This window comes from Mastigoproctus giganteus, chromosome 10 (genome assembly GCF_048544385.1).
Source record: "Mastigoproctus giganteus isolate SK-2022 chromosome 10, ASM4854438v1, whole genome shotgun sequence".
NCBI lineage: Eukaryota > Metazoa > Arthropoda > Arachnida > Uropygi > Thelyphonidae > Mastigoproctus > Mastigoproctus giganteus.
Genome location: NC_143584.1, coordinates 52,632,669 through 52,657,783, shown reverse-complemented (window position 1 = coordinate 52,657,783; position 25,115 = coordinate 52,632,669). Strand labels below are relative to the sequence as shown.

Below are 25,115 nucleotides of genomic sequence, written 5' to 3'. Positions count from 1 at the left end.
GTGAAATTTACAAAAGTGAAAATAAAGAATGATATTTGCATCTTTGTGAAAATTCTTAGTGACTATTGCAAGGCTTATATTTAACATTTATATTAAAATCTTTTTTAATTATTGCAAGGTTAAAGAAAATAAGCAAGGTATTTGTTTCTTTTCATTTATCGTAATGAAAATTAGATCTTCAATTATGGAACGATTGTGAGAAAATCAATGACATTTCACTAATCTTTAAAGATGAAAGTTACTTTGTGGCAAGGGGTAAGTGTGCTAGTGAACTGGGTCACTGTAAAATCAGAATATGGAAATTACTGATAGTTTAGTAAGAAAACTTTTGAGTCTGATGACAGTAAAGGATCCTAAGGTAGATTGCATATAGCCAAGTATTTTAAACAAAGCAGTGAGGAATGCATTAAATCATTAAAGTTAATTATGATGGCTTCAGTGACTCAAAAATGATTTCCTTGGATTGGAGAAGCACCAGTAGATAAGTACAAGACAGTTAGCTGGACTTCAATGGTATAAAAAATCATGGAGGTAACGATTAACAATATCACACAAGGTCATCTGGTTAGGAATGGTTTTCTCAAGGGAACTCAGCATGGTTTTGAAATGAAAAATCTTGTTTTACTAACCTGATAACCTATTCTATTTGGAAAACATTATGAAAGGGTAAAGTTACTATTCAGCCATTCTGAAGAACTCTAAAACAAAAAAAAGAAATCTCTAGGTATTACAGAATTTATAAATTTATAGATGTGAGGATTTAATTAACCAATGTTGATGAGTAATAATACTATTTGTGGATGATAATATAATCAGGAAATTAATCACTCTTCCCATCTAGGTTTTAGATAAATGATCTATATTTTATTCTAGTACTTCTTAATTTGCTAGAGAGCATTTAAAATAATCTGAAATCCAGTGTGTGTGTGTCTGTAGTAGAGGATAAAACTTGAAAAGTTTTGACCACTATATTTAATTCATTTATGGAAGAAATATCTTTTCAAGTTTTAGTTTATGATGATATTGTAAATTTGTTACAATCAAAAAGTACCAGGACTTAGATATTAAATGTAATTAAAGCTAGACCCAGCTGATCTCAAAGTGCTCTTTTTCAGCAACAATGCACTTTTTCTACTACCAACAGAAGGTAGCAGTTTTGTAACTGTTCTGGCCAGATAGCATACTGCAGTTAATTACTGAGTTGCATCTATAACCTCTTGTTTTCTGCAAAAGCAACAGTGTTGTAAATGTTGTTTCACTATCAGAAAAAGAAAAAAAATTCAAGGTAATTAACAGATAAGTAAGAGGATAATGTGGTACCACAACAGTATCATGTTTCATGTGCTCTTGTTGCATGAGTAATGAGAGGTACACTGTCGCATAACAAGAATTTTTCCTTGCACACCATTCTGGACACATTTGGTAAACTTCCTCTCACAGACTACACAACACCTGTATATCTGGTTCCTTAATTACAGTACTGCCTTGAGAAATGAATTTATAGTGCACAATACCCCTACAGTCAAAATAAACCTTCTAATATAATTTTTTCCTTTTAACCTGTCTTGCTAAAATTTCTTTGATTGTGGTGAATGAAGCAATTTTCAAGTCAAAGAAGTGCAATTTGTTTGTGCATCATAGAGAAAACAGTTTCATTTCTGTGGTGACAAACTCCCGGAACAACAGAACATTATCATTATAAGATTGCTGCATGCTTTTTTATCTGCTCACTTCATCAATTTTTGCTAATTATCCATAGCAAAGCATGCTGAGCAATTCAAGCATGTTCAACTCATTGTTTAAAATTCCATGCAAGCTTCCATGTGGAATGTTAAAAGCAGTAAAAAAAGTCATATGGAGTTCTGATGTGAAACTCTGGCTGTTTAAATTTTTTCAGTTGCACAAGCAGTTTAAGAATATTTCAGCATAGTCATAATCTGCTAAATTTCTCTACTCCCTTTGAAATTATGATACTATCTAAGCAATACACGATGAAAAATCCTCTCCATAAACAAGTGCATCATTTCCAATATTTCAGGATCAGATTTCTCAAAGCAATAGAGAAATTATGATAAAATAAATACATACAGTAAGTGAAACATGTACTGAATGATTAGCAAACATCCGTGTGTGAGTAGATGCAGGACCCGTCATTTACTGACTGCAGTGTTGGCCGCCCAGTCCAGGATATTTTTTGACTGTACATGAAGTAGTGACACTGAAAATGTATTTTCGAAATTATATTGTCAAATACATAAATAATTACAAAGAGATTCTTCATATTATGAGAATTAATTAATTTCCATTTAGTAATTATTTCCCTAATAACAACAGCAGAACTAAATAATATCATTTCATCCCTTGTTTACCCCATTTATACAAGAAATTTCTCTTCAAGTCTTCAATTTCTCTTACATTAATATTGTACAATATTAAAAAAATGTGTAGATACATACATTTTTTGGGTTTAGCAGTATGTGGTGCTGTAGAATCACTGGGTTCTCCTGTACCACCCTTATTAATAGCACGTACTCTGAACTCATACTGGTTACCTTCAACTAAATCTGGGATAGTTGCTTTGGTTTCATCACCAGGAACCTCATGAACTGGAGTCCACTCTGGACTAGATAATTAAAAATAATTTATTATATAATGAAAAGTAGAGATAAGTAATACCACTGCAGTAATTATTATAAGAATGATTACACTCGTATAGATAAAGTTGTAAATCAGCATTGCAGTAAAGACAGAAGGATCTTAAATCATATTTCACATTTAAAATTTGTGTTAAAGCATTTGAAATTGTTAGTAAAATTAGTTTCAGAATCTCAATTTCTTTTTTTTTTTTTTTTAATATGATTTCATTTTCAGAAACAACTAATGCATTTTCTTAAACCATAATATTTAAAAATCATTAAAAATAACAATTGTGCTTTAAAGCATTAATAGTAAGTATCATAAATTCACAACATTGTTGGAAAGGCAATAATAATTTGGCAATAATTTATTAACACAGAAGGTTATGGAATAATTACACATTTATGAGTATATCTGCCTTTATGACAATAAAAGACATACCCTACTCTATGTGAGAAAGAGAATCTCAAATTCAATTTAAAATAGGTAAAAAAAGTATGTTTTTAGAGTCATGTGAAAATTGCTTTTAAAAGAATATGTGAAATGTAGGAACCAAAAAACATGAGACTAGGATATTTTAAAGTGACTAAGCCATTTTTTTACATTGTGAGTTATGTAAGCAATATTTTATAAACTATTATTATTTTTTTAAATATTTAGCTTCTGTAATACAGTGAATACCAGTTAATGTTATAGCTGGTTATTGTTATCAGCCATTTATTATAATCAAAAATGAAAATACTAAACCTGCTGACAATAAAAGTACGCAAATTCTGATGCTTTATTGTTTTCATTTCTTTTTCAATTAGGAGAAATATGCCTTCCAGGAAACTAAAATTTTACATGAACTCAAATATGCTAATTATTTACAACCTTTACCACACCAAATAATAATATTCAAGAATGTTCACTGTCACTTTACCAAGTGAAAGTGAGCGGCATCTTTTAACTCCTAATCCCTGCCACAAGTCTGTAGTCAAATTTTGTGTACTTTACAAAAAACACACAGCAGCTGTAAACAAAAGCAGGGAACAATTGAGAAAAACAGCACTTTTTGCTATCAGGCTATATGGTTGGGGGGGGGGGGGGGTTAGTTGCATTCACAACCAAGTCAGCCTTCTTCTTTAACTACACTTTCCAAACATATTACTTACTGTTCTCCTACAATTAAACACATGATACACATGCATTATACCTTGTTTATTGTATAATATCGGTGTAGATGCACCATAGTTTACCCATAAATTAAACTACTTACGTAGTGTGGAAGGCATCATTTTTAGCATTAGCATTAGTAGAGGCATTTGATGCAAGAAAGCAAGCTTATGCAGCATCAGCCAAAAAAAAAAAAAAATAAATAAATAAATAAAAAATAACCACTTCCACTTCACCCCTCTGTTCGTTCGAAATACCTGTCCAGCTGAGCCTTAAACTTATTTAGGTTATCAACTTCCACGACAAGGGATGGAAGTCTGTTCCACCAACCAACCACCCGCTGGCTAAAGGCAAATTTCCGCACGTCTATCCTACATCTGTCTTTCCTCAATTTGAATTTATGCCCTCTCAGGTGATTATTCTGAGCAAGAGGAAGAATCCCATCAGCATTGAGCATGCTCAAACCATTCAAGGCTTTATACAACTGTATCAGATCACCTCACTGGTGCCTAGTCTCTAGACACTGTAATTTGCAAAACTTGAGCCTTTCTTTGTAAGAGCAGCGCCTCCGTAGCCAGGTGGGAAGGAGCAGCAGTGCGTAGCACACGCTTCTTGATTAGACTGGGGTTCGAACCCGTCACCACCAAATACGGAGGATGTGGAAAGGTCAAGGGAATGACCACCGCATATCCTGGAGCAATATGGCCTTAGTTGCTAATGCTCCTAAAAACCAAATAACAAACAAACAAACATCGTAAGAGCACCCCTTTGTTCCATTCACTAATCTTGTTGCCCTTCTCTGTACTCATTCCAGCAGCTCTACATCCTTCTTGAAATGAGGCCTCCAGACCTGTATACAGTACTCTAGGTGTGGCCTGACCATTTCCTTATACAAGGGAATAATCACCTCCTTATCCCTGCTAGAAAAATTCCTATATATCATTGACAATACACCATGAGCTACTCTTGCAGCCCGTCTACACTGCTCAGAGAACTTCATATCTGCCTGCACAACCACCCCCCAGGTCCCTTTCATTCTCTACCACTCTCAGTGTAGTACCACAGAGTTGATACGTTGCTCTGGGGTTGCTGTTTCCCATATATAGTACTTTACATTTGTCAATGCTAAACTTCATTTGCCACCTCTCAGCCCATCTGCTCAACCTTTCCAGATCCTGTTGCAGCAGCATAGTGTCAGTAGTGTCCTTGACAACCCTGTCAACCTTCGTATTGTCTGCAAACTTGGACATTAAGCTTGATATACCTTCATCAATATCATTTATAAATACAGAAAACAATAATGGACCCAGTACTGAATCCTGAGGGACTCCACTAATAACATTAGTCCACGATGAGCAGTGTCCATTGATTACCACTCTGTGTCTTCTCCTCCTCAACCACCCCTTTATCCATAGCAGCAATTTGCCTCCAATGCCACACTGCTCCAATTTGTGCAGCAGTTTTCCATGTGCAACAGTATCAAAAGCCTTTCTAAGATTCAAGTATATAATATCAAAGTTATTCCCTGCATCCAGTTCTTTTGTGACTGCATCATAGTATCCAATCAAATTGGTCAGGCAAGACTTCCCCTTAACAAAACCATGCTGTGTCCGAGCTATAACTGAAGTCTTGTCTAGATGATCCTGCAGTGCTTCTTTAGCCAGTGCCTCCATTAATTTTCCGGGAACAGAAGTTAAACTCACAGGTCTATAATTACTTATGTCAGCCTTTGATCCTCCTTTGTGAATTGGGGTCACATTTGCACATGTTATTTATTCTCAGTGGATACCACCACCCAGACGGCACAATTTTTAAGCTGTTGGCCTATCATCAGTGGGTGGGCAGGTACCCAGATAATGCAAACATGCCATCACAGTTGCGAAGTGGTTCCACAATATGAGAGATGCCAAATAGTGTACAGAATCTCTCATATTGTGGAACCACTTTGCAACTGTAATGGCACGTTTGCATTATCAGGGTACCTGCCCACCCACCAATGATAGGCCAACAACTTAAAATTGTGCCGTCTGGGTGGTGGTATCCACTGAGAATAAATAAATTTAGTCTTCTCTACTAGAGAAGCATTACTTATTCAAAGTAGTGCAATACCTGGTATCTCGTTGTGAAGGTAGTCACAATATGAGATACAATGAAAAATTCCTTTCACACAACGTAAGTAGTTTAATTTATGGGTAAACTATGGTGTATCTACACCGATATTATATAGTTAATTTAAACCCATACCTTGTGCATTTAATCTTCAAATATTATACCTTGTTTATGTACTATATCCACTGTTTGCTTTCCACGAATAGAGAAGAGTTTAGTTTGTAATTAAGGTTGATTTGAATCCTGTATTTCATTTTATTTATTTATTTCAAATTGCAAATGCTACAGTATTTAAGTTTGAGTGAAAATGATTGATGCCTTACGAAAGTGTAATCAGAGAGCAGCTTAATTAAAATTTTATATTTCAGAGCCTCTCTTGTGTAACCTTTTAAAAACAGAAAATCACATCAATTACAAGTAGGAGTGACTGCAAATGAAAATCTGGACAGACAAATAAATAAGATGTTGAAAAAGTGAACTTGTGGAAGAAGTACTTCTGGAACAGTTCAAACATGCAATATAAAAGGCATAATTAAAAAAAAAACAAAAAAACTTTTCATATTTAAGAGAAACTAATCATCCCCACATTTTCAGAGGGGCAAAAAAAAAAAAAAAAAAAAAAAAAAAAAACGAACAAGAAAGCTGAATATAAAAGCAACACAGTATTGTTGTTTTCAATAGGGTTTTAGGCACATCAACAGCTTAGGCCATATTGTGCTGTACATAATGTCTGTAAACTGCTCAAGTTTCCAGGAGAAAACACCATGCTATCTTTGCCTGAGACCAACTAACCCGGCCACATTGTGAAAAAGGCCCAAAAAAATTCCAAATATCATTGACAAACTTGGGTCCTTTCCACCCATTGTGGGGAGGATGGTGATTATATCAACTGGCTAACCATGAGGACAAAAAACAACACAAATGCATGGATAATGTCAAAAATTTTTGTTGACTTTTTTTTTTTGAAGAAATGGAACAGAGAATTATTGCAAGTGAATAAAAAAATTGAGATTGCCTAAGATAACTGCAATCCCATCAGAAAGTGCAGTGGAACATCATAAAACATATTTTTTTCAGAAAATACAATGCCAATCCTCAGATCAAGAAATCATAAGGTCTTTTGGGGGAAGGGGCAGGTTTGAATTTATAATTTATGAAGTACTTTTTTAACAAAATTTGGACAAACCAAGCCCACTAATCCAGGTATAACACAAATTTTATTTTAATCCTTGGATATAAATGTAAAATACATATTAATTAATACAAGCCATGACCTTTTCCTTTTTTTTTTTTTTTGTTTGGTTTTTAGGATCATTGGTAACTAAGGCCATATTGCTCCTGGGATATGCAGTGGTCATTCCCGACCTTTCCACATCCCTCCATATCTGGTGTACAGAATGATCACGGGCTCGAACCCCAGTCTAATCAAGAAGCGTGTGCTACGCACTGCTGCTCCTGCCCACGGAGGTGCCTAGCCATGGCCTAATTTTATGTGAAATCTGTATACTCATACTTGTTCTGGAAAGGTGCACGAAATTTATGAAATATGTTTAGTGGGCACATGGTATAATCATTTGAGAATTTCTGGCCTAATGTAATGATTCAGAAAAAGAAAATTGATTCTTGTTAGTATGAGAATTTTCATTTCAAGATCTCTACCTGTTTTGAACAGTGTATATAATCATATACTCACTTGTATTTATCTTTTTTTTCTATAATGTAAGCAGTAATTGGTGAGCCACCATCATTTGCAGGAGGTTTCCATTTCAGTTTCACAAAATCTTTGTCATAATCTTCAATTTCTGGTTTCCCTGTTTTACCTGGCTGATCTAAATGACATATACACACAAACAGAAAATTTATCACTGATAACTGCAAAAAATAAATAATACATAAATTAGATATAGACTATAAAGTATTTAAGGGCAAAGGCCTCATGCTACGAGGTAGAATGACTAATATGTAGGTTAGTGCAAATGCATCATTTTAACATAGCTATCTACCAAAGTAGTTAAATTAATTAATTAAATTGGCATCATTTTGGTTATATCTCATATTGTAACTGCCTTCACAACGAGTTGCCATGGTATTGTACTACCTGAATAAATAACCCTTCACCAGTGGAGAAGACTATTGTTATTTATTCTCAGCGGATACCACCACCCAGACGGCACCGTTTCAAAGCTTGTTGGCTCCTCTTCGGTGGGTGGGCAGGTACCCTGGTGTTGCAATAGTGACAACCAGTTATGAAGTATAACTTCACAATATGAGGGATGCCTGATGGTCCGTAGTGATATAGACTATAAAGTATATAAGGGCAAAGACCTCATGCTATGAGGTAGAATGACTAATATGTAGGTTAGTGCAAATGCATCATTTTAATGGCGCCTCTGTAGCCAGGTGGGCAGGAGCGGCAGTGCATAGTCACACGCTTCTTGATTAGACCGGGGTTCGAGCTCGTGACCACCAAATATGGAGGATGCGGAAAGGTCAGGGAATGACCACCACATATCCCTGGAGCAATATGTTGCTAAGTTGGCCTTAGTTGCTAATGCTCCTAAAAACCAAATAACAAACAAACAATCATTTTACCATAGGTTATCTACCTCGTAGCATGAGACCTTTGCCCTTAAATACTTTACCTGTGTAGCTTTTACCTAGGAGACTGTCCTGGACCCAGGACAGTCTCCCATGACCTTGATGTGTCATTGTCTGTTGTACCATTGTTGTGATTGCGGGAGTACAGTGGGGGGGGCGGTTAGTTTTCACTCAGTCTGCTGCGATCCACTGCAGTGAGGTTATTTTAGGCATTTTGTTTCTAATCACTTAATGTTCGAGTTTTTGTTAGTGACTATTTCAAAGTGAAATACTGTGTCATTTTGCTTTTTAATTTTAATACTGCTGCCCCTTTGTGTTAATAATGGGGTCCACAGGTAAAAAAACTGCAATGTGTTGTCAATAGTAGACAAGATAGCAATTATTAATAAACTGAAAAAGGGCAAAACCAGTTTATCCCTTGCTAAGATTATTAACGTTGGTATAGCAACCATATCCGACATTAAGAGCAGAAAAAATGAAATTTTGACATTTGCTTCAAAGTAATACAATGAAGATGGTTCTAAAAAAAGGAAAACTAGGAAAAAAAAAGCTAGTGATGAGAAATTAGAAGGTGATATTTATTAATGGTTTCTGCAAAATAGAAGTCTAGACGAACCTATTTCTGGACCTCTGTTATGTGAAAAAGAATTACAATTGAATCAAAAGTTTAAAAGTCCATATGAATTTAAACAGGATGGCTAAAAAATTTAAAATCCCACGATGGTACAAGGGAGCTTGAAATTCAAGGAGAAGCTTTATCAGGTGATGTCCCAGAAGCAGAAGCTTTTAAAGGCTTTTCTGAAAATGGCAGAGGAAGAGGTTTTTCCAAGGATGAAGTTTACAATGCAGATGAAACTGGTTTTGATTGGAAATCACTTGCATCATGAACACTACACAATACTTAATACATCACAGAATACACTATATACACATGACCAGATATGGACAAGATGTACAAAAGCGGCTAATGGGGAGGAACCCTGGGGTCGGCAACAACACTTGAATCCCCTGCGTCACGACATGAAATGGCTGCTCCTGGTTTCAAAGTTAACAAACAGTGTGTTACAGTTATGGTGTATGTAAATACAAGTGAACAGCATCTTTACCATTGTTGGTGATGAGAAATCCAAGAATCCAAGATGCTTTAAAGGTTTAAAGTGCCTACCAGTATGATAAAGGACAGGAAAATGTGTGGATGAATTTCAACTGTTTTTGGATTGGCTTAGCTAAAATTTTATTCCACAGGGAAGGGATACATAAACTTAAATAAAAAGGGTGCAAAAATATTTGCTGATGCTATCAAGGCAGTGTTAGGTGGGTCATAAAACTGCTAGCATGGAGGGATACACTGACTAATAGATTAACAGTAGCCGCTGGCAGAGATGAAAGTGATTCTTGCACTACATCTATTGGAATGAGCAGAAGCCTGGAAAACAAGGTGTGGGTGATTTCAGAGACTTCTGGAGGTCATCATTATTATTTTTTTTAGCTATATGGTGCAAGGAAGCCAGAGGCTTATGCCGCACCAGCGAAAAAATTTTTTTTTGAATTACCCTGAGAGAGAGAGAGAAAAGTAGAAGGGATTCACCAAAAAAGAGAACAATGATGATATCCAGCTCAGGACCCTGGGTATGCCAAGCCGACAAGCAAATACATGGGCTGTGTTAGGGTAGCTAAGAATAAGAACAGGTGAATGTTCTTATTCGTAGCTAAGAATAAGAATAGGGCAGATATTGTGGGGATATAAGAGATGTTGTATCACACAGCATCTCTTATATCCCCACAATACCAGCCCACAGTTTTATTCCTTAAATAAAATCTAAGGAAGTACAGCCAGTTGACATGGCTGGATAGTGCAGTGTCAAGTCAGTTTGGTGTGACATAAACACAGGAAAAGCAAAATTGAGAGTAAGAGTGTGTTATAGGCCAAACGAGTCAAATGAATATAATGAACAACCATACAGAGAAATAGAGTGAGCCAGTAAATCAGATTGTCTTATAATGGGGGATTTTAATTTCCCAGATAATGACTGGAACTTGTGGGTTGGTCACTCACACACTAGCAAGGCTTTTGTGGATTTATTGGATGACTGTTTTCTACAGCAGCATGTTCAGAAGGCAACCAGAGGGAGTAATCATCTTGATCTAATTATCAGTAGTCTTCATGCATTAAGAAACTGCAGATAAAGGAACCACTAGGTGGCAGTGATCACAGCGTGCTGATGTGGGATTTACTCAAAGAGGTAACTACCATCGGGTTTAAGGGAAGGTTTTTTTTTTGCTTTCATGATGGTGATTACAGTGGTCTGAGATAGTTTTTAAATTCTATACAGTGGGACCAACTGATGATGTTATCAACAGCAAATTCTAAATGGGAAGCATTGAAAGAATTAATCTTCGAAGCTACTAGGCTTTTCATGCCAACTAAGAAATATTGTTCAAAGATTAAGATTAAATGGATGTCAGATGAACTAATGAGACATGTGGCAGAGAAGAAAAATGCATGGGATACATATAAAATAACAGGTGACACAGAAGCCTATGATAGATGGAAGCTGGTCTGTAATCAAGTCAGAAAGGACATTAGGTAGGCAAAGGTAGATTACAAGAAATCTTTGGAAAAGGATGCAGGGAAAAACAGCAAAGAGTTCTTTACTTATGTAGACGCTAGAAGGACACAGATGAATCAGATTGGTCCAATTGGTATCGATGGTTCAACTGTTGAAGATCATGCTCAGCAAACTGAATGAATATTTGGAAATACATTTACATATGAGGAGTTATTCAGGGAGGGGAATGCCAGAGGTGTATTCAACTCTAGCAGTAAGCTACAGAATCTTGAAATAACTGGGAGTAAAGTGGAGGAGAAACTGTTGAAGATAAACACAAGAAAGGCACCCGGGGTGGATTGGATCTATCCAGTTATATTAAAGGAGGCAGCAAAGGAAATAAGGAAACCCTTAGCCATAATTATCAGAGCTTCCTTGGACTTGGGGGGAGGTACCCATGGATTGGAAGTGTGCAGATTTGACCCAGTTCCCAAAGGAGGATCAAAGGATGGCACAAATAATTACAGACCTGTTAGTTTAACTTATGTTCCATGGAAATTAATGGAGACTCTGGTCAAAAATGCACTGTAAGATCATCTAGACGAGACTTCAGTTATAGTTTAGACAACATGGGTTTGTTACATGGAAGTCTTGTCTGACAAATTTAATTGGATACTATGACGTTGCCACAAAGGAACTGGATGCAGAGAATAATTTCACTATCATATATTTGGATCTTAGGAAGGCTTCTGATACTGTTGCATATGGAAGGCTGCTGTACAAATTGGAGTGTGGCATTGGTGGAAAATTGTATATCAAATAAGTATGGCGAGTTGCTACAATGGATAAAAGGATGGTTGGGTAGGAGAAGGCAGAGAGTGGTAATCAATGGACACTGCTCTTTGTGGACACTGCTCTTTCTGTATTTATTAATGATATTGATAAAAGTACATCAGGCTTAATGTCTAAGTTTGCAGATGATACAAAGGTTGGCATGGTTGTTAATGATGCTACTGGCAGTACGCTAGTGCAACAGGATCTACAAGAGTTGAGCAGATGGGCTGAGAGATGGCTACTGGTTTAACATTGAAAAATGTAAAGTACTGCATATGGGTAGGCAGTAACCCCAGAGTAACGTATCAACTGCGTGGTATTACACTGAAGGTGGAGGAGAAATAAATGGACCTGAGGTAATTCTGCAGGCAGATATGAAGTTTTCTTATAAGTGCAGACAGGCTGCCAGAGGAGCCCATGAAGTCTTCTGAATGATATACAGGAATCTTACTAGCAGTGTTAAGGAACTGATTATTCCTAAGGCAGTGGCTAGGCTTCACCTTGAGTACTGCATACAGGCCTGGACACCTCAAATTTAGCAAGGATGTAGAGCTGCTGGAATAAGTAAAGAGAAGGGCAATGAGATTGGGGAGGGGTAACAAAGGGTTGCTCTTACCAAAAAATTCTTCAGTCCTGTATACACTTCAATCAAATTCCCATGTGAGGTGATCTGATTGAAGTATATAAGGCCTTGAATGATTTGAGCAAGCTCAATGCTGATGAGATTCTTACTCGTGCCCAGATTAATTGATTGATGGGACATAAATTCAAATTGAGGAAAGATAGTTATAGAATAGATGTGCGGAAATTTGCCTTTAGCCAGAGGGTGGTTGATTGCCAGAAGAAACTTGCATCTGTCGTTGTGGAATTCGACAGCCTAAATAAATTCAAGGCAGAACAAGACAAACATGTGGAGTGAATGGATGGGTTAAATGGGAAGGTGTTTTTTTTTTTTTTTTTTTTTTTTGGTTGATGCTGTTTATGCTTGCTTTCTTGCATCATGTGGCCTCAAATAACGCTAATGCTAATGGAATCGTGACCCTGACTACAGCAGTAAAGCAAAGCACACAATGTAGTGGGAGTACTGTGGCTTGCAGGAGAACCAAAGGGGGCAATTCTCCACTGCATCATAGTCTAAAGAAAAGTGTGAAATTTTTCCAGACATTTCTAGAACAAGACATGACCTAGCCTAGCAGGATGTCTTTGTGTGTGCTAGGCGCAGAGAGTGTGAATAAATTAGGTGCCAACTCAGCATTCTGATCGGCATCTATGAGATTTTGAGTTGTAGGGTATATGCCCTAAAAGAAATTAACATGAGGGACCCATCAAGCTCTCAGCTGCCCAACTCAATGGCAGAACTCATTCATGAGCATCAGGCAACACAGCGGAAATCTCTAAGGCAGAATGTGCTGGTCCCACACGAGCTAGTTATTGTGGGTTACTATTATCAGAGGGGGCTTAGAGGGAATCAGGTATTCTGTGTGTTATCAGACACTCAGTCTAAAACACTGATGGATTTAATATCTTTCTATTACAGAAGATTTAGGAGAAGTCCGGTTGGCTTGCCTGTCTGAAATCCACTCATGCACATCTTCTCGATGGTAAGCCCTGTTGTGTCACTTAGGTGGCAACAAACATGTAGAGTGGTTCTCTTCAAGATGCCTGGTCAGCGTGAAGAGGAAAAGACCAAACCCTCCAGCATATGACAGCAAAACAAAACAAATGGCCCTCAGTCCCCAGCAGCTTACACTCCCCCTCTTACGGCAGGGAGAGGATCAGAGTGGAAGCAGAGGGTACTAAGAATTTCTGGGTACGACCAGGCTGCTATGCACGGAAACTGAACTTGGCCTGTTACAATGTAAAATAGCTCATCAGTGAAGGCAGGATATTAGAGCTGGAAAAGGAATTAGAAAATGTGAATTGGAATATCATCGGTTTGGCTGAAACAAGAAGAAGAAATTAATCACTTATAAGTTTATCGTGGAAATCTGCTGTACACCAACAGAAACAGTGAAAGAAGTGAAGGTGGACTTGGGTTTCTGGTCCATAAAGATTTAAAAAACAAAATTTTGGAATTCAAAAGTACATCATAAAGGGTGTCAAGACTAATACTCAAGATTTCTAAGAGGTACAAGCTAAAGGTTATAATGATTTATGCACCAACATCGAGCCATGATGATGAAGAGGTTGAAGAAATGTACATTGGAATTGAGAGTATTCTAGATAAGCAGAAAACCCACTATACTATTATTATGGGGGACTTCAATGCTAAGGTTGGAAAAAGACAAAACAGTGCAGAAAGGAGAACTATAGGAAATTTTGGAATTGGTGAAAGAAATGAAAGAGGTGAAAGACTTGTGGAATTTGCAGAATCTCAAGGATTGTCAGTAATGAACACTTTTTTCAAGAAAAGGGTGAACAGAAAGTGGACACGGAAGAGTCCAAATGGATTAACAACTAATGAAAGCGGCTTCATCCTCACTAACAGAAGATATATCGCGAATGATGTTACTGTCCTGAATAAGGTAAATGTTGGAAGTGATCACAGAATGGTAAGATGTACACTTGATATAGATATAGGAAAGGAAAGGAAAAAACTGACTCGAGTAAATAATACAAAGGTCTTTGAGATAACAGAAGAGGAAAAAAAGCAGTATGTACTGGAACTTAAGAACAAGTTTGAGCTTCTGCAGACTGCTCAGAACCAAGATATCGATGAGGAATATTACAACTTTCTGAAAGTGATAAAGCCCAAGAAACCTATAGGAAAAAAGAAATCCAAGGAAGAAAAAATTAGTCAAGAAACACTTGTTATGATGAACCGAAGGCAACAAATGAAGAGCAAGATAAACACTGACAAGGAGAAAATTGACTATACTGAGTTATGCAAAGCCATTAGAAAGAGACTCAGAGAGGACATAAGAAGATTTAACACAAGAAAAGTAGAACAAGCATTAAGGGAAAACAAAGGACTTAAATAAGCAGCCATGAACAGTAATACAGAAAGACAAATGATACTGAAACAGAAGAATAGCGATGGTTTACTTATAAATAGCAGAGAAGGCATAATTCAAATAGCAGAAGACTACTATAGAGAATTATACAAGGAGCGAGGGAATGATGCCAGCAGTGGGAAAGATGGATCTCAAATTAGCAACACATATGACATACCTGATATTCTTTCTGATGAGGTAGAACATGCATTGAAGAAAATGAAGAATCAGAAAGCCCGGGTGAAGATGAAGTTACTGTAGAGTTGTTAAAATTGGGAGGAAGAGACATAACATAAAAACTGGCAAGGCTCTGCACAAAGTGCATTAGAAAAGGTGTGATGCCTAAGCAGTGGAATAATGCAATCATAGTTTAGCTGCATAAGAAAGGAGATAAATCAGAAATTGGAAATTATAGACCAATTAGCTTGCTATTCCACATCTACAAGTTGTTCACAAGGGTCATTACTAACAGATTAGAAAGAATACTTGATGAGAATCAACCGAAAGAGCAAGCTGGCTTTAGGACAGGATTCTCAACTATGGATCACCTTCACGTAATATCACAGCTAATGGAGAAAGCAAATGAATATAAAACACCATTATGCCTGGCATTTGTGGATTATGAAAAGGCATTTGACTCCATACAGCATAAGGCAATGTTTCGGGCACTGGAAAGACAAGGCACAGATACCCCACATATTATGATTTTGAAGAAAATATATGAGAACGCTACCTCCTTTATTAGATTAGACAAAGACAGTAGGAAATTTAATATCGAGAAAGGAGTTCGACAAGGAGACACATTATCTTCGAAGCTGTTTACTGCTGCTCTTGAGAAAGCTTTCAGTAGATTAGACTGGTCGCAGAAAGGAGTCAATGTGAATGGAGAGTACCTAAACCATTCATGATTTGAAGATGACACTGTGGTCATAAGCCACGATCCCAACGAATTAGAGGAAAATCTTAATCAGTTATGCACAGCTAGTAAGGATTATGGACTAAAGATGAATATGGCTAAAACAAAAGTAATGATGAACAAGTATGCCACAGAAAGGGAAATAATGATTGAAGGAGCAGTAATTGAAAAGGTGGAGTCATATACTTATCTGGGACAAGTTATTAGCTGTAATAATGACAAATGGCTGGAAGTCAAGAGAAGAATAAATTTCGGATGGATAGCATTCAGGAAATATAGTCACATACTGAAGAGCAATATCTCAGTTTGTCTGAAACAGCAAAAAAATGGAAGAGAAGCTGAGAACTACATAGCAAAGAATGGAACGAATTATACTGGGAATCAGACTGTTAGATAAGAAGAGAAACACAAGATTAGGCAGCAAACTCAAGTAAAGGACATTCTTATCAAAACTAAAGAACTGAAATGGTCTTGGGCAGGATATGTGATGTCAGATGGACTGAGAAAATAACAGAATGGTACCCAAGAGGAGCTAGAAGGAAACCTGGAAGACAATGGCGGAGATGGATAGATGAAATTCATGAGTTTGTGGGTAGTAAATGGATGGCCATTACACAAAACAGAAGGAACTGGAAAGTTGCTGGAGAGGCCTTCATCCTGCAGTGGATTGAAAATGTGAGATGATGATGATGATGACTATTGTCAGGGAGATGGGTAATAAATTATGAAAAAAGGATAGGTGGAACAGGACCTGGGTATGACTGCCAGGGGCAAAAGTTGCTAATGTTGTAGAGAAGATATCTTTTAAGGGCACAAAAGACGATATTGTTGTACAGCTGCTACTAATGACTTTAAGAGTAAAAGATGCTGAAAAAAACATCTCTTACTGTTAAGGTCACGAGTTAGGGTTAAATTTGAAAGTGTCTGCAATTTTGCCTAGACACGATAGGAGGGAGTATATGATGAGAGCCTTGTCAATCAATTTGGCCCTGAAGAGATTGTGCAAGGCTCATAGGGTAGAATTTTATTCAGCATGATCTGCGCTTGCTAACAGGAGAGACTGCTTCTACAGGGATGGGATACACTTAAATAGAAAGGGTGCAAGAATATTTGCTGATGCTATCGAGGCAGTGTTAGGTGGGTCGGAAAACTGCTAGCTTGTGGGGATTCACAGACTAAAAGATTAACAGTAGCTGCAGGCCGAGGCAAAAGTGATTCTTGCACTGCTTCTGTTAATGAGCACCAGCTGGCAAACCAAGGTACTGGGGATTTCAAGAGCTGCCGGGAGTCATCATGGAACAAGTGAATACATGGGCTGTGATAGGGTAACGAAGAGTAAGAACAGGTGCATTTACACAAATGCTAGAAGTATAGTAAATAAATTTTATGAATTTTAAGTGCTTATCAAGACATGAAAGGCAGATATTGTTGGGATCTCAGTGACATGGTGTCACACAGATATAAGCAGTTGCAGAATTGGAATTTGGGGTGTACAATGTGTACAGAAAGATAGACAGGGTAGGAAGGTTGGAGGGGTTATGCTGTAAGTTAAGAAACACATAAAATCTAAGGAAGTGCATCCAGTTAACATTACTGGATAGCGCAATGTTGAGTCAGTTTGGTGTGACATAAGCACTGGGAAAGGGAAAATGAGAGTAGGATTGTGTTATAGGTCTAATGACTGTTATGAGTACAATGAACAATTGTGCAGAGAAATAGAGTGGGCCAATAAATCAGTATGTCTTGTAATGGGTGATTTTAACTTTGCAGATATTGAATGGAACTTGTTGGTTTGTCACTCACACACTAGCAAGACTTTTCTGGAGTTATTGGATGATTGTTGTCTACAGCAATATGTTCGAGGGGGCAACAAGAAGAAGTAATACTCTTGCTGTGATTATCAGCAGTGATTATTTATGCATTAAGAACTTGCAGATAAAGGAGCCACTAGGTGACAGTGTTCACAGTGTACTGATGTAGGATTTACTTAAAGATGTAACTACCATCGAGGGGAATGGGAAGGGTTTTTGTTTACGTAAAGATGACTACTCTGGTCTCAAACAGTTTTAAATTCGATACAATGTGATCAATTTAAAAACAGCAAATTCTAAATAGGAAGCTAGCTTTCGAGGAATTAATCTTGAAAGCTACAAGACTTTTCATACCAATTTAAAAAATACTCTTCAAGATTTAGACCTAAATGGATGGCAGATGAGCTAATGAGACTCACGGCAGGGAATAAAAATGCATGAGATGCATATAAATTATCCAGTTACACAGAAACCTATGGAAGATATAAACTAGTCTGTAATCAAGTCACATTAGGGAAGCAAAGGCTGATTACGAGAAATCCTTGGCAAAGGATGCAAAGAAAAACAACAAAAGACTTCTTAACTTATGTAATCTCTAGCAGGAAGGGGATGAATCACATTGGTTCACTTGATATTGGTAGTTCGACGGTTGACGATCCTGCTGAGATAGCTGACAAACAATGAGTAGTTTGCATCTATAATCACACACAAGAAAATCTGTAAGGAAAGGGAGAACAGAAGTTTACTAACCTCTACAGGGAGCTAAATGATTTTGTAATAATGGAGGGCAAAGTGGAGGAGAAATTGTTGAAGTTAAACATAAAAAAGGAGCCCGGGGTGGATGGAATCTATCCAGTTATATTGATGAAGCGAGGAATGTAAGCAAACCCTTAGCCATAATTATGAGAGCATCCTTAGATTCAGAGGAGGTCCCCATGGACTGGAGGTATGCAAATCTATCACCAATTCACAAAGGAGGTTCAAATGGTGACACGCAGGGCGGCCACAAGTGGGTAGGTGAGGTAAGCATTGCTTACGGGCAGCGGTTCAGGAGGGTACCAAAAAGATTTCTGACATATGCAAGTTGGACCACTGTTTAATGAACTTTTTTATAGCGAAATTTTCTATTTAGTGATATTTTTTTTGAATTCCCCTTAGTAATTATGTTTAAAATAGTTTTCGTAGAACAAGGAAAATTCCATATAATGAACAGATTATGAAAGACTTAACTGGGAACGCATTGTTCGCACCTCTGCAACTGATACTCGTAAAACCTATCGAACTGCCTGTCCCACATATCCAGAAGTTGTGCTGGTCATCTGATTGGTTAACATTTACCAGTATTCAACACAGCAGGCGAATAATTCATTTGAAATAAATACAGTACAGCACAGTACAAGAAATTGCAGACTTATGTTAATTTTCTTATTATCTGAATCTGTTTCATATTTATATTTAGCAGGGTTATATCCAGAACATAGGTATAACCCCATACTTCGGACAGAAAGAGAGGAAGAAGGCATCTCCCACTCACTGCTTTCTGAAATTACGAAAAAGAAACGGTAATTTATTTTTAAAACAGCTAAGAAAAATCAGCACCACATACAACCACTACTTATTCCCCCCCATACATTACTATCACTAGGCGATTTCACGTGTGTTAACAATGAGAATTGCTCATGCATATCAACAGAAATAATTTTTTTTTTTTTTCTTTTCTTTTTTTTTTTTGTTCTGGGTGCTGCTGCCCCTGTGTGTAGGACAACCTCCCAAGGACAAAATACCCTCAATTAAAGTGCAAAATAGGACAAAACCCCCTTAGACAAATAATAATACAAAATGTTTAAACTATAATTTTTATTCTTATTACAGTATTTGTAGTTCTTTAAGAATGAACACTTCTCTGAGAACATTTCGTGTTATTATTTGTCCGAGGGGATTTTGTCCTACTTTGCACTTTAATTGAGGGGGTTTCGTCCAATTTGGTATTGTCCTATGGGTGTTTTGTCTGGACCCAATTGCCCCCACACCCCAGCTAGTATAAAGAGATCTGATACCAACAACTCATACAATTTCTACGAAAAACACCAAATTGTCAAGAAACAACTTGAGAGAAAAAAAAAAAAAAAACTCACCTCATCAGTCCTCACATGCCCGCTGGTACACTTCATCAAACATCCACACTGAAAACACTTGTATTCCAAAGGTATAAAATTCACACTCATACACCAGTCAATTACAGCCTTACATCCATCCTTTTGCAAATGGAACAACAGCACGATAATATCGCATTTCCCGCTCAAATCAGAACCAAATTTGCATCCAATCAAACAATCAGAAAGACAAAATGAGGTAAATTATGCATTTCCAATAATCAGCCAATCGCAGAACTCGACCGGACAATCACTCCGTTCTTTGGCTACACCCACAATGGAGATAACCATGTTCTGTATTTCAGCCAGAATAATATACATGATACTATTTTTAGCAAGACAATCTATAGCATTCAGGGGACCTTCAATAGATTTATATGAAAATGATAATGATAACGTTTTAGAACTTAGTGAAACAATTGCTAAATTTGATTCAGTTATGGCAGAAAATATCTGCCGTATTCAGAAATCTGAATTGAAAAATATTGTGCATTATTTGGGTGATCAAATATAAAATGAAATTATTGAAATAATTTCACAAAATATTACAGATAAAATACTAGAAATTACTAGAGAAGCTAAACATTTTCCTATAATTTTGGTATAATTTTGTAGTACGTTATCAGATTAGTAAGACAAGACTGCCCCTTAACAAACCCATGCTATGATTGCAGTATAATTTTGAATTCTTGTCCAGATGGTCCTGCATTACTTCTTTAACACCAGTGACTTCATTATTTTCCCTGATACATACATTAAGCTAACAGGTCTGTATTTAACCATGTCATGTTTTGATTCCATTTATGAATTTGGCGGGGAGGGGGACATAATACATTCGCACATCTATCAAAGGATGCTCTCATGATGATGGCTAAGGGTTTTCTTACCTCCTTTGCTGCCTCTCTTGATAGAACTGGATAAATTTCATCCACCCAGGTGCCTTTTTTATGTTCAGCTTCAACAATTTCTCTTCCACTTTCAGTTATCACAAATTTATTTCATTTCATGTTAGTTTATTAAACTTCAAGCATCCCCTCCTGTAATGAAGTTCTCATGTGTGAATGTAGACACAAAATACCTATTCAATTTGACAGCCACCTGAGCTGGGTCATTAACAGTTAACCCATTGTTATAAAGTGGCCCAATCGATTCAATCCCTTTCTTTCACTGTTAATATAAGCATACATGCCTTTGCTGCTTTTCTTTGCAATATTCTCCAGAGATGTTCCATAATTAGGCTGCCTAACCTCCTTTATGACTTGATTACAGACTAACTTTAATATACCACAGGCTTCTGTATCACCTAATAATTTATATCCATTTTATGCATTTTCTTCTCTGCCATATATCTCAATTGTTCATCTGGCACCCATTTAGGTTTAAGCTTTGAACAGTATTTCTTGGTTGGTATGAAAAACCTATTAGCTTCTATGATTATGTCCCTGAATGCTTCCCATTTAGAATTTGTTAACATCATCAGTTCATCCCACTGCACACAATTTAAAAACTGTCTAAGACCAGTGTAGTCACTGTTATGAAAGCAAAAGCCTTTCCCTTTACCCTTCATAATTAAATTCCACATTAGCACACCGTGATCGCTGCCATGCAGAGGTGTCTTTTACCTGAACATTATCTGCATGAGGAATCACTGCTGATAACAAGCTCAAGCATATTGCTTTCTTTTATTGCCACACTAACATGCTGCTGTAGAAAACAGTCATTCAAGAAATCTACAAAAGCTTTGCTAGGGTGTAAGTGAACAAACCACAAATTTCAGTCAACATCTGGAAAGTTAAAATCTCCAGTTATAAGATATTCTGATTTACTGGTCGACTTCATTTCTCTGTATAGCTGTTTGGTATAATTATCACAGTCATAAGGCCTATAACACAGTCCTACTCTAAATTTTGTTTCCTAGTGCTTATATCACATCAAACTTAATCAAAATTGCACTGATCACTCATGATGACTGAATACACTGCCTTAGATTTAATATGCTTCTTAACTAGGGCATAACACCCCTTTATCCCTCCTGTCCTGTTTGTCCCTGTATACATTGTACTCTCCATATTAAAATTCAACATCACTTATGTCGGAGTGACGTGATGTTTCCTCGGTCCTTATAATGAGTGTATTTGATGACTTAATCAGTACTTCAAACTCATCAAATTTATTTACAATGCTTCCAGCATTAGTGTACATGCAAGTATATATGCACATGCTCTTTCTCTTAGTTACACAGCCTAGATATTTACTTGATTCATGATGAATCCTCAACCACTTTCTTGATATGTTCCAATATAAACATTGCATAAATGAATTACTTTCACCTCTTCCTGGGGCTTAATCTATTAGTCCGTGTATCCCACCAAAGTTAGCAGTTTTCCAACTATTCAAGCACAGCTTCAATAGCATCATCCAATATTCTTGCACCTCTTCTATTTAAGTGTATCGTATCCCCGTGAAAACAGTCTCTCCTGTTAACAAGCAAAGACCATGCCAAGAAAAATTCTACCCCATGAGCCTTGCACATTCACCTCAGGGCCGAGTTGATTAACAAGGCTTTCATTATTTACCCCTATCATGTCTAGACAGAATTGCAGACACTTTCCAATTCAATACTAACTCACAACTTTATCCCAACATTGTCTTGTACTTGTTAAGCAAGTCTTCAGATCTCCTACTCTTAATATCATTAGTGCTAATGAAAACAACACAATAAACACTATAACCATTTTTTTTTTTATGTAAATCCCAAACACAAGAGGTACCGGAACCTATAGTACTTAGTACCGTGCTTGGGCTGGAGGTTGAGAAGACGAAAGGAGATATTTGTTGATATCAGACTTGAACTTCTGTAGACTAATTATCAGGAAATATGTATGAAGGAAGGTTGTTCCAGAAAACGGCAGCTGAATGAATAAATGAGGAAGATGAAAAGTTGGTTCTGTGAGTTTGAAGTTGGACAATAAATGGATGTTGGCTGGTGGCGGCACGTGTTCGGACTGTTTTGAAAGACAGAGAGCGGGAATTATAGAAGCCGATTCAGAAGAACAGTGGCCATGGAAATATCTGTAGAAGAGGCATGCAGCAGAAACAGAACATCTATGAGACAGCGAGTGGAGAGACTCTGTTAGAGATGAATCATTAATTAACCTACTGCCCTCTTCTGAATGGAATCAAGAAGCCTGAGAGAGGTTTTGGGGGCACCACCCCAGATGTGGGAACAATATTACATGGTAGGGCAGATTTGCAATTTGTACAGAGTGAACAGCTGTTTGGAAGAAAAGTAACGCCGAGAGCGAAAGAGAAAACCAAGTTTTTTAGATGCAGAGGAAGCAATATTTGTAATGTGCTTGTGCCAAGAGAGATTAGAAGTCAGGGTAATCCCCAAAAGATATATCATTTTGCCTAGAAATCGGAGTGTCATCAAAGATAAGCATAGGAGCAGAAGAATCCTTTTTGCGAGATATAAGACAAGACTGAGTTTTAGAAGGGTTGAAATCAACTAAGTTGTCTTTGCCCCACTGGAGAATTACCTGAAGATCGGCATGTAAGGAATTGGTAGCAGATTTTCGAGAAGTTGAAGAAGGTCAACTTATAGAGGAAATAACTGAACCTTAGGGGACACAGACATTATTGGAGAAGTTACAAGACAGAGAATTATCTACCATCACTCTCAGTGAGCAGTCAGAAAGAAAAGTGGATAACCAATTACAAAGAACAGTTTGAAAACCATAAGATGGAAGCTTGTTTAGAAGACCTTTATGCCAAACATGATCGAAAGCCTTTGAGGTGTCAAGAGCAACTGCTTGTATTTCACCGAAATTTTCCATTGAATTAGTCCATAAAAGGGTAACATAAGCCAGAATATCACCAGTGGATCGACACTGACAGAATCCATACTGGCGATCGTTGATCAGACGGAAGGGTTCTAGGTAGTTTAAGAGTTGGCAGTTAATCGATTTCTCCATTACTTTAGAAAGAGTTGTTGTTACTATTTAGGAGCATTAGCAACTAAGGCCATATTGCTCTGGGGATATGCAGTGGTCATTCCCTGACCTTTCCGCATCCTCCGTATTTGGTGGCTCACGGGCTCGAACCCCGGTCTAATCAAGAAGCATGTGCTATGCACTGCTGCTCCTGCCCACCTGGCAATGGAGGCGCCTTTAGAAAGAGTAGAAGTAATTGCAATGGGACGATAATTGGATGGGAGGGATTTGCGACCCTTTTTAGGAACTGGCTGGATATGAGCAAATTTCCAAGCAGAAGGAAAAACACCTTTGGAATAAGAAATGAAAAAAGGCGGCAAAGAACAGGAGTAAGTTCAGGAGCACAGGTTTTGGGAACAATTGGAGAAATACCATCAGGACCTGGAGCTTTCTTAGCATCAAGATTCATCAAAATGCTTCTGACATCCTTTTCACGGAAGACCACAGGAGGCATTGAATGGAGCGTGTTGGGAATGCTGGGAAGTGTTTTACCAAGATCATTAATACGTAAGTTGGAAGAAAAATGGAATGCTAGCAGGTCAGCTTTATCCTTGGCCGAAGTGACAACAAAGCTATCTGGTTTGGACAGAGGTGGGCAAAAGTTGCGGCAAATAGCTTTGGCAAGAGACCAGAATGCTCGGCTACCATTAGGGCAAGAAGCAAGTTTTCTACTCTTAGCCTGTTCAAGCTCTAGTTTGGACTGATTAATAACTGCTTTACAATTGTTGCGAGCTTTGGTGTAGGCAGAAAATGAAACTGAAGAATTAGAAACAAGCCAATTACGATATGCAACATTCTTCTCTTGAACAGCCTTAGCACATTTATTGGAAAACCAAGGTTTAGATAAAAGATGAGATTTTAGAGTGGAGTGTGTGATAAAGGATTCCATTCCTGCAAGAATAATTTCACTGACACAATCTGAGCAAACTTTGACATCAGGAGTTTTGAAACAGTAATCCAACCAAGGAAAAGAAATTTTGCAGGTCATCCCATTTTGCATTTTGTAATGCCAAACAATACTAGGTTGGGAATAGCCATGAGATAAAGGCTCCATTCGAGAAGAGACAATCACCAAGTTGTGATCTGAGGTGCTTAAAGGACCTCTCACTTCTACCGTGTACTTAGAAGGGTTGTTTGTGAGAAAAAGATCAAGTTAGGTTTGTCCGGTATTCTTGTAGGTAAATGAACAATCAGTGCAAGGTCATTAGTAATTGCAAAAGTCTTGGAACCTTGACCAGTCGGGTTGGTGTGACAAGAAAACGAAAGCCAGTTGGAGTTGTGAACATTAAAATCACAAGGAAAATTATCTCACTTTGAGGAAAGTTGGACTGGAGAAAGTCAAGTTGCAAAGAGAGGAAGTCAAAGAGC

The 25,115-nt window shown here is 37.4% G+C and overlaps 1 protein-coding gene across 2 annotated transcripts in view; it reads right to left on the bottom strand.

Moving 5' to 3' along the window:
* The window catches only part of LOC150079033 (twitchin-like), a 2,795,346-nt gene that overhangs the window by 1,220,355 nt on the left and 1,549,876 nt on the right, over nt 1-25,115 (bottom strand). For both annotated transcript variants that reach the window (XM_090382361.1, XM_090382360.1), the window contains 2 exons: nt 7,595-7,730; nt 2,457-2,623 (listed from right to left, as the gene is read on the bottom strand). In XM_090382361.1, the coding sequence (XP_090238487.1) occupies nt 2,457-2,623; nt 7,595-7,730 (303 nt within the window). The remainder of the gene's footprint in view (nt 1-2,456; nt 2,624-7,594; nt 7,731-25,115) is intronic.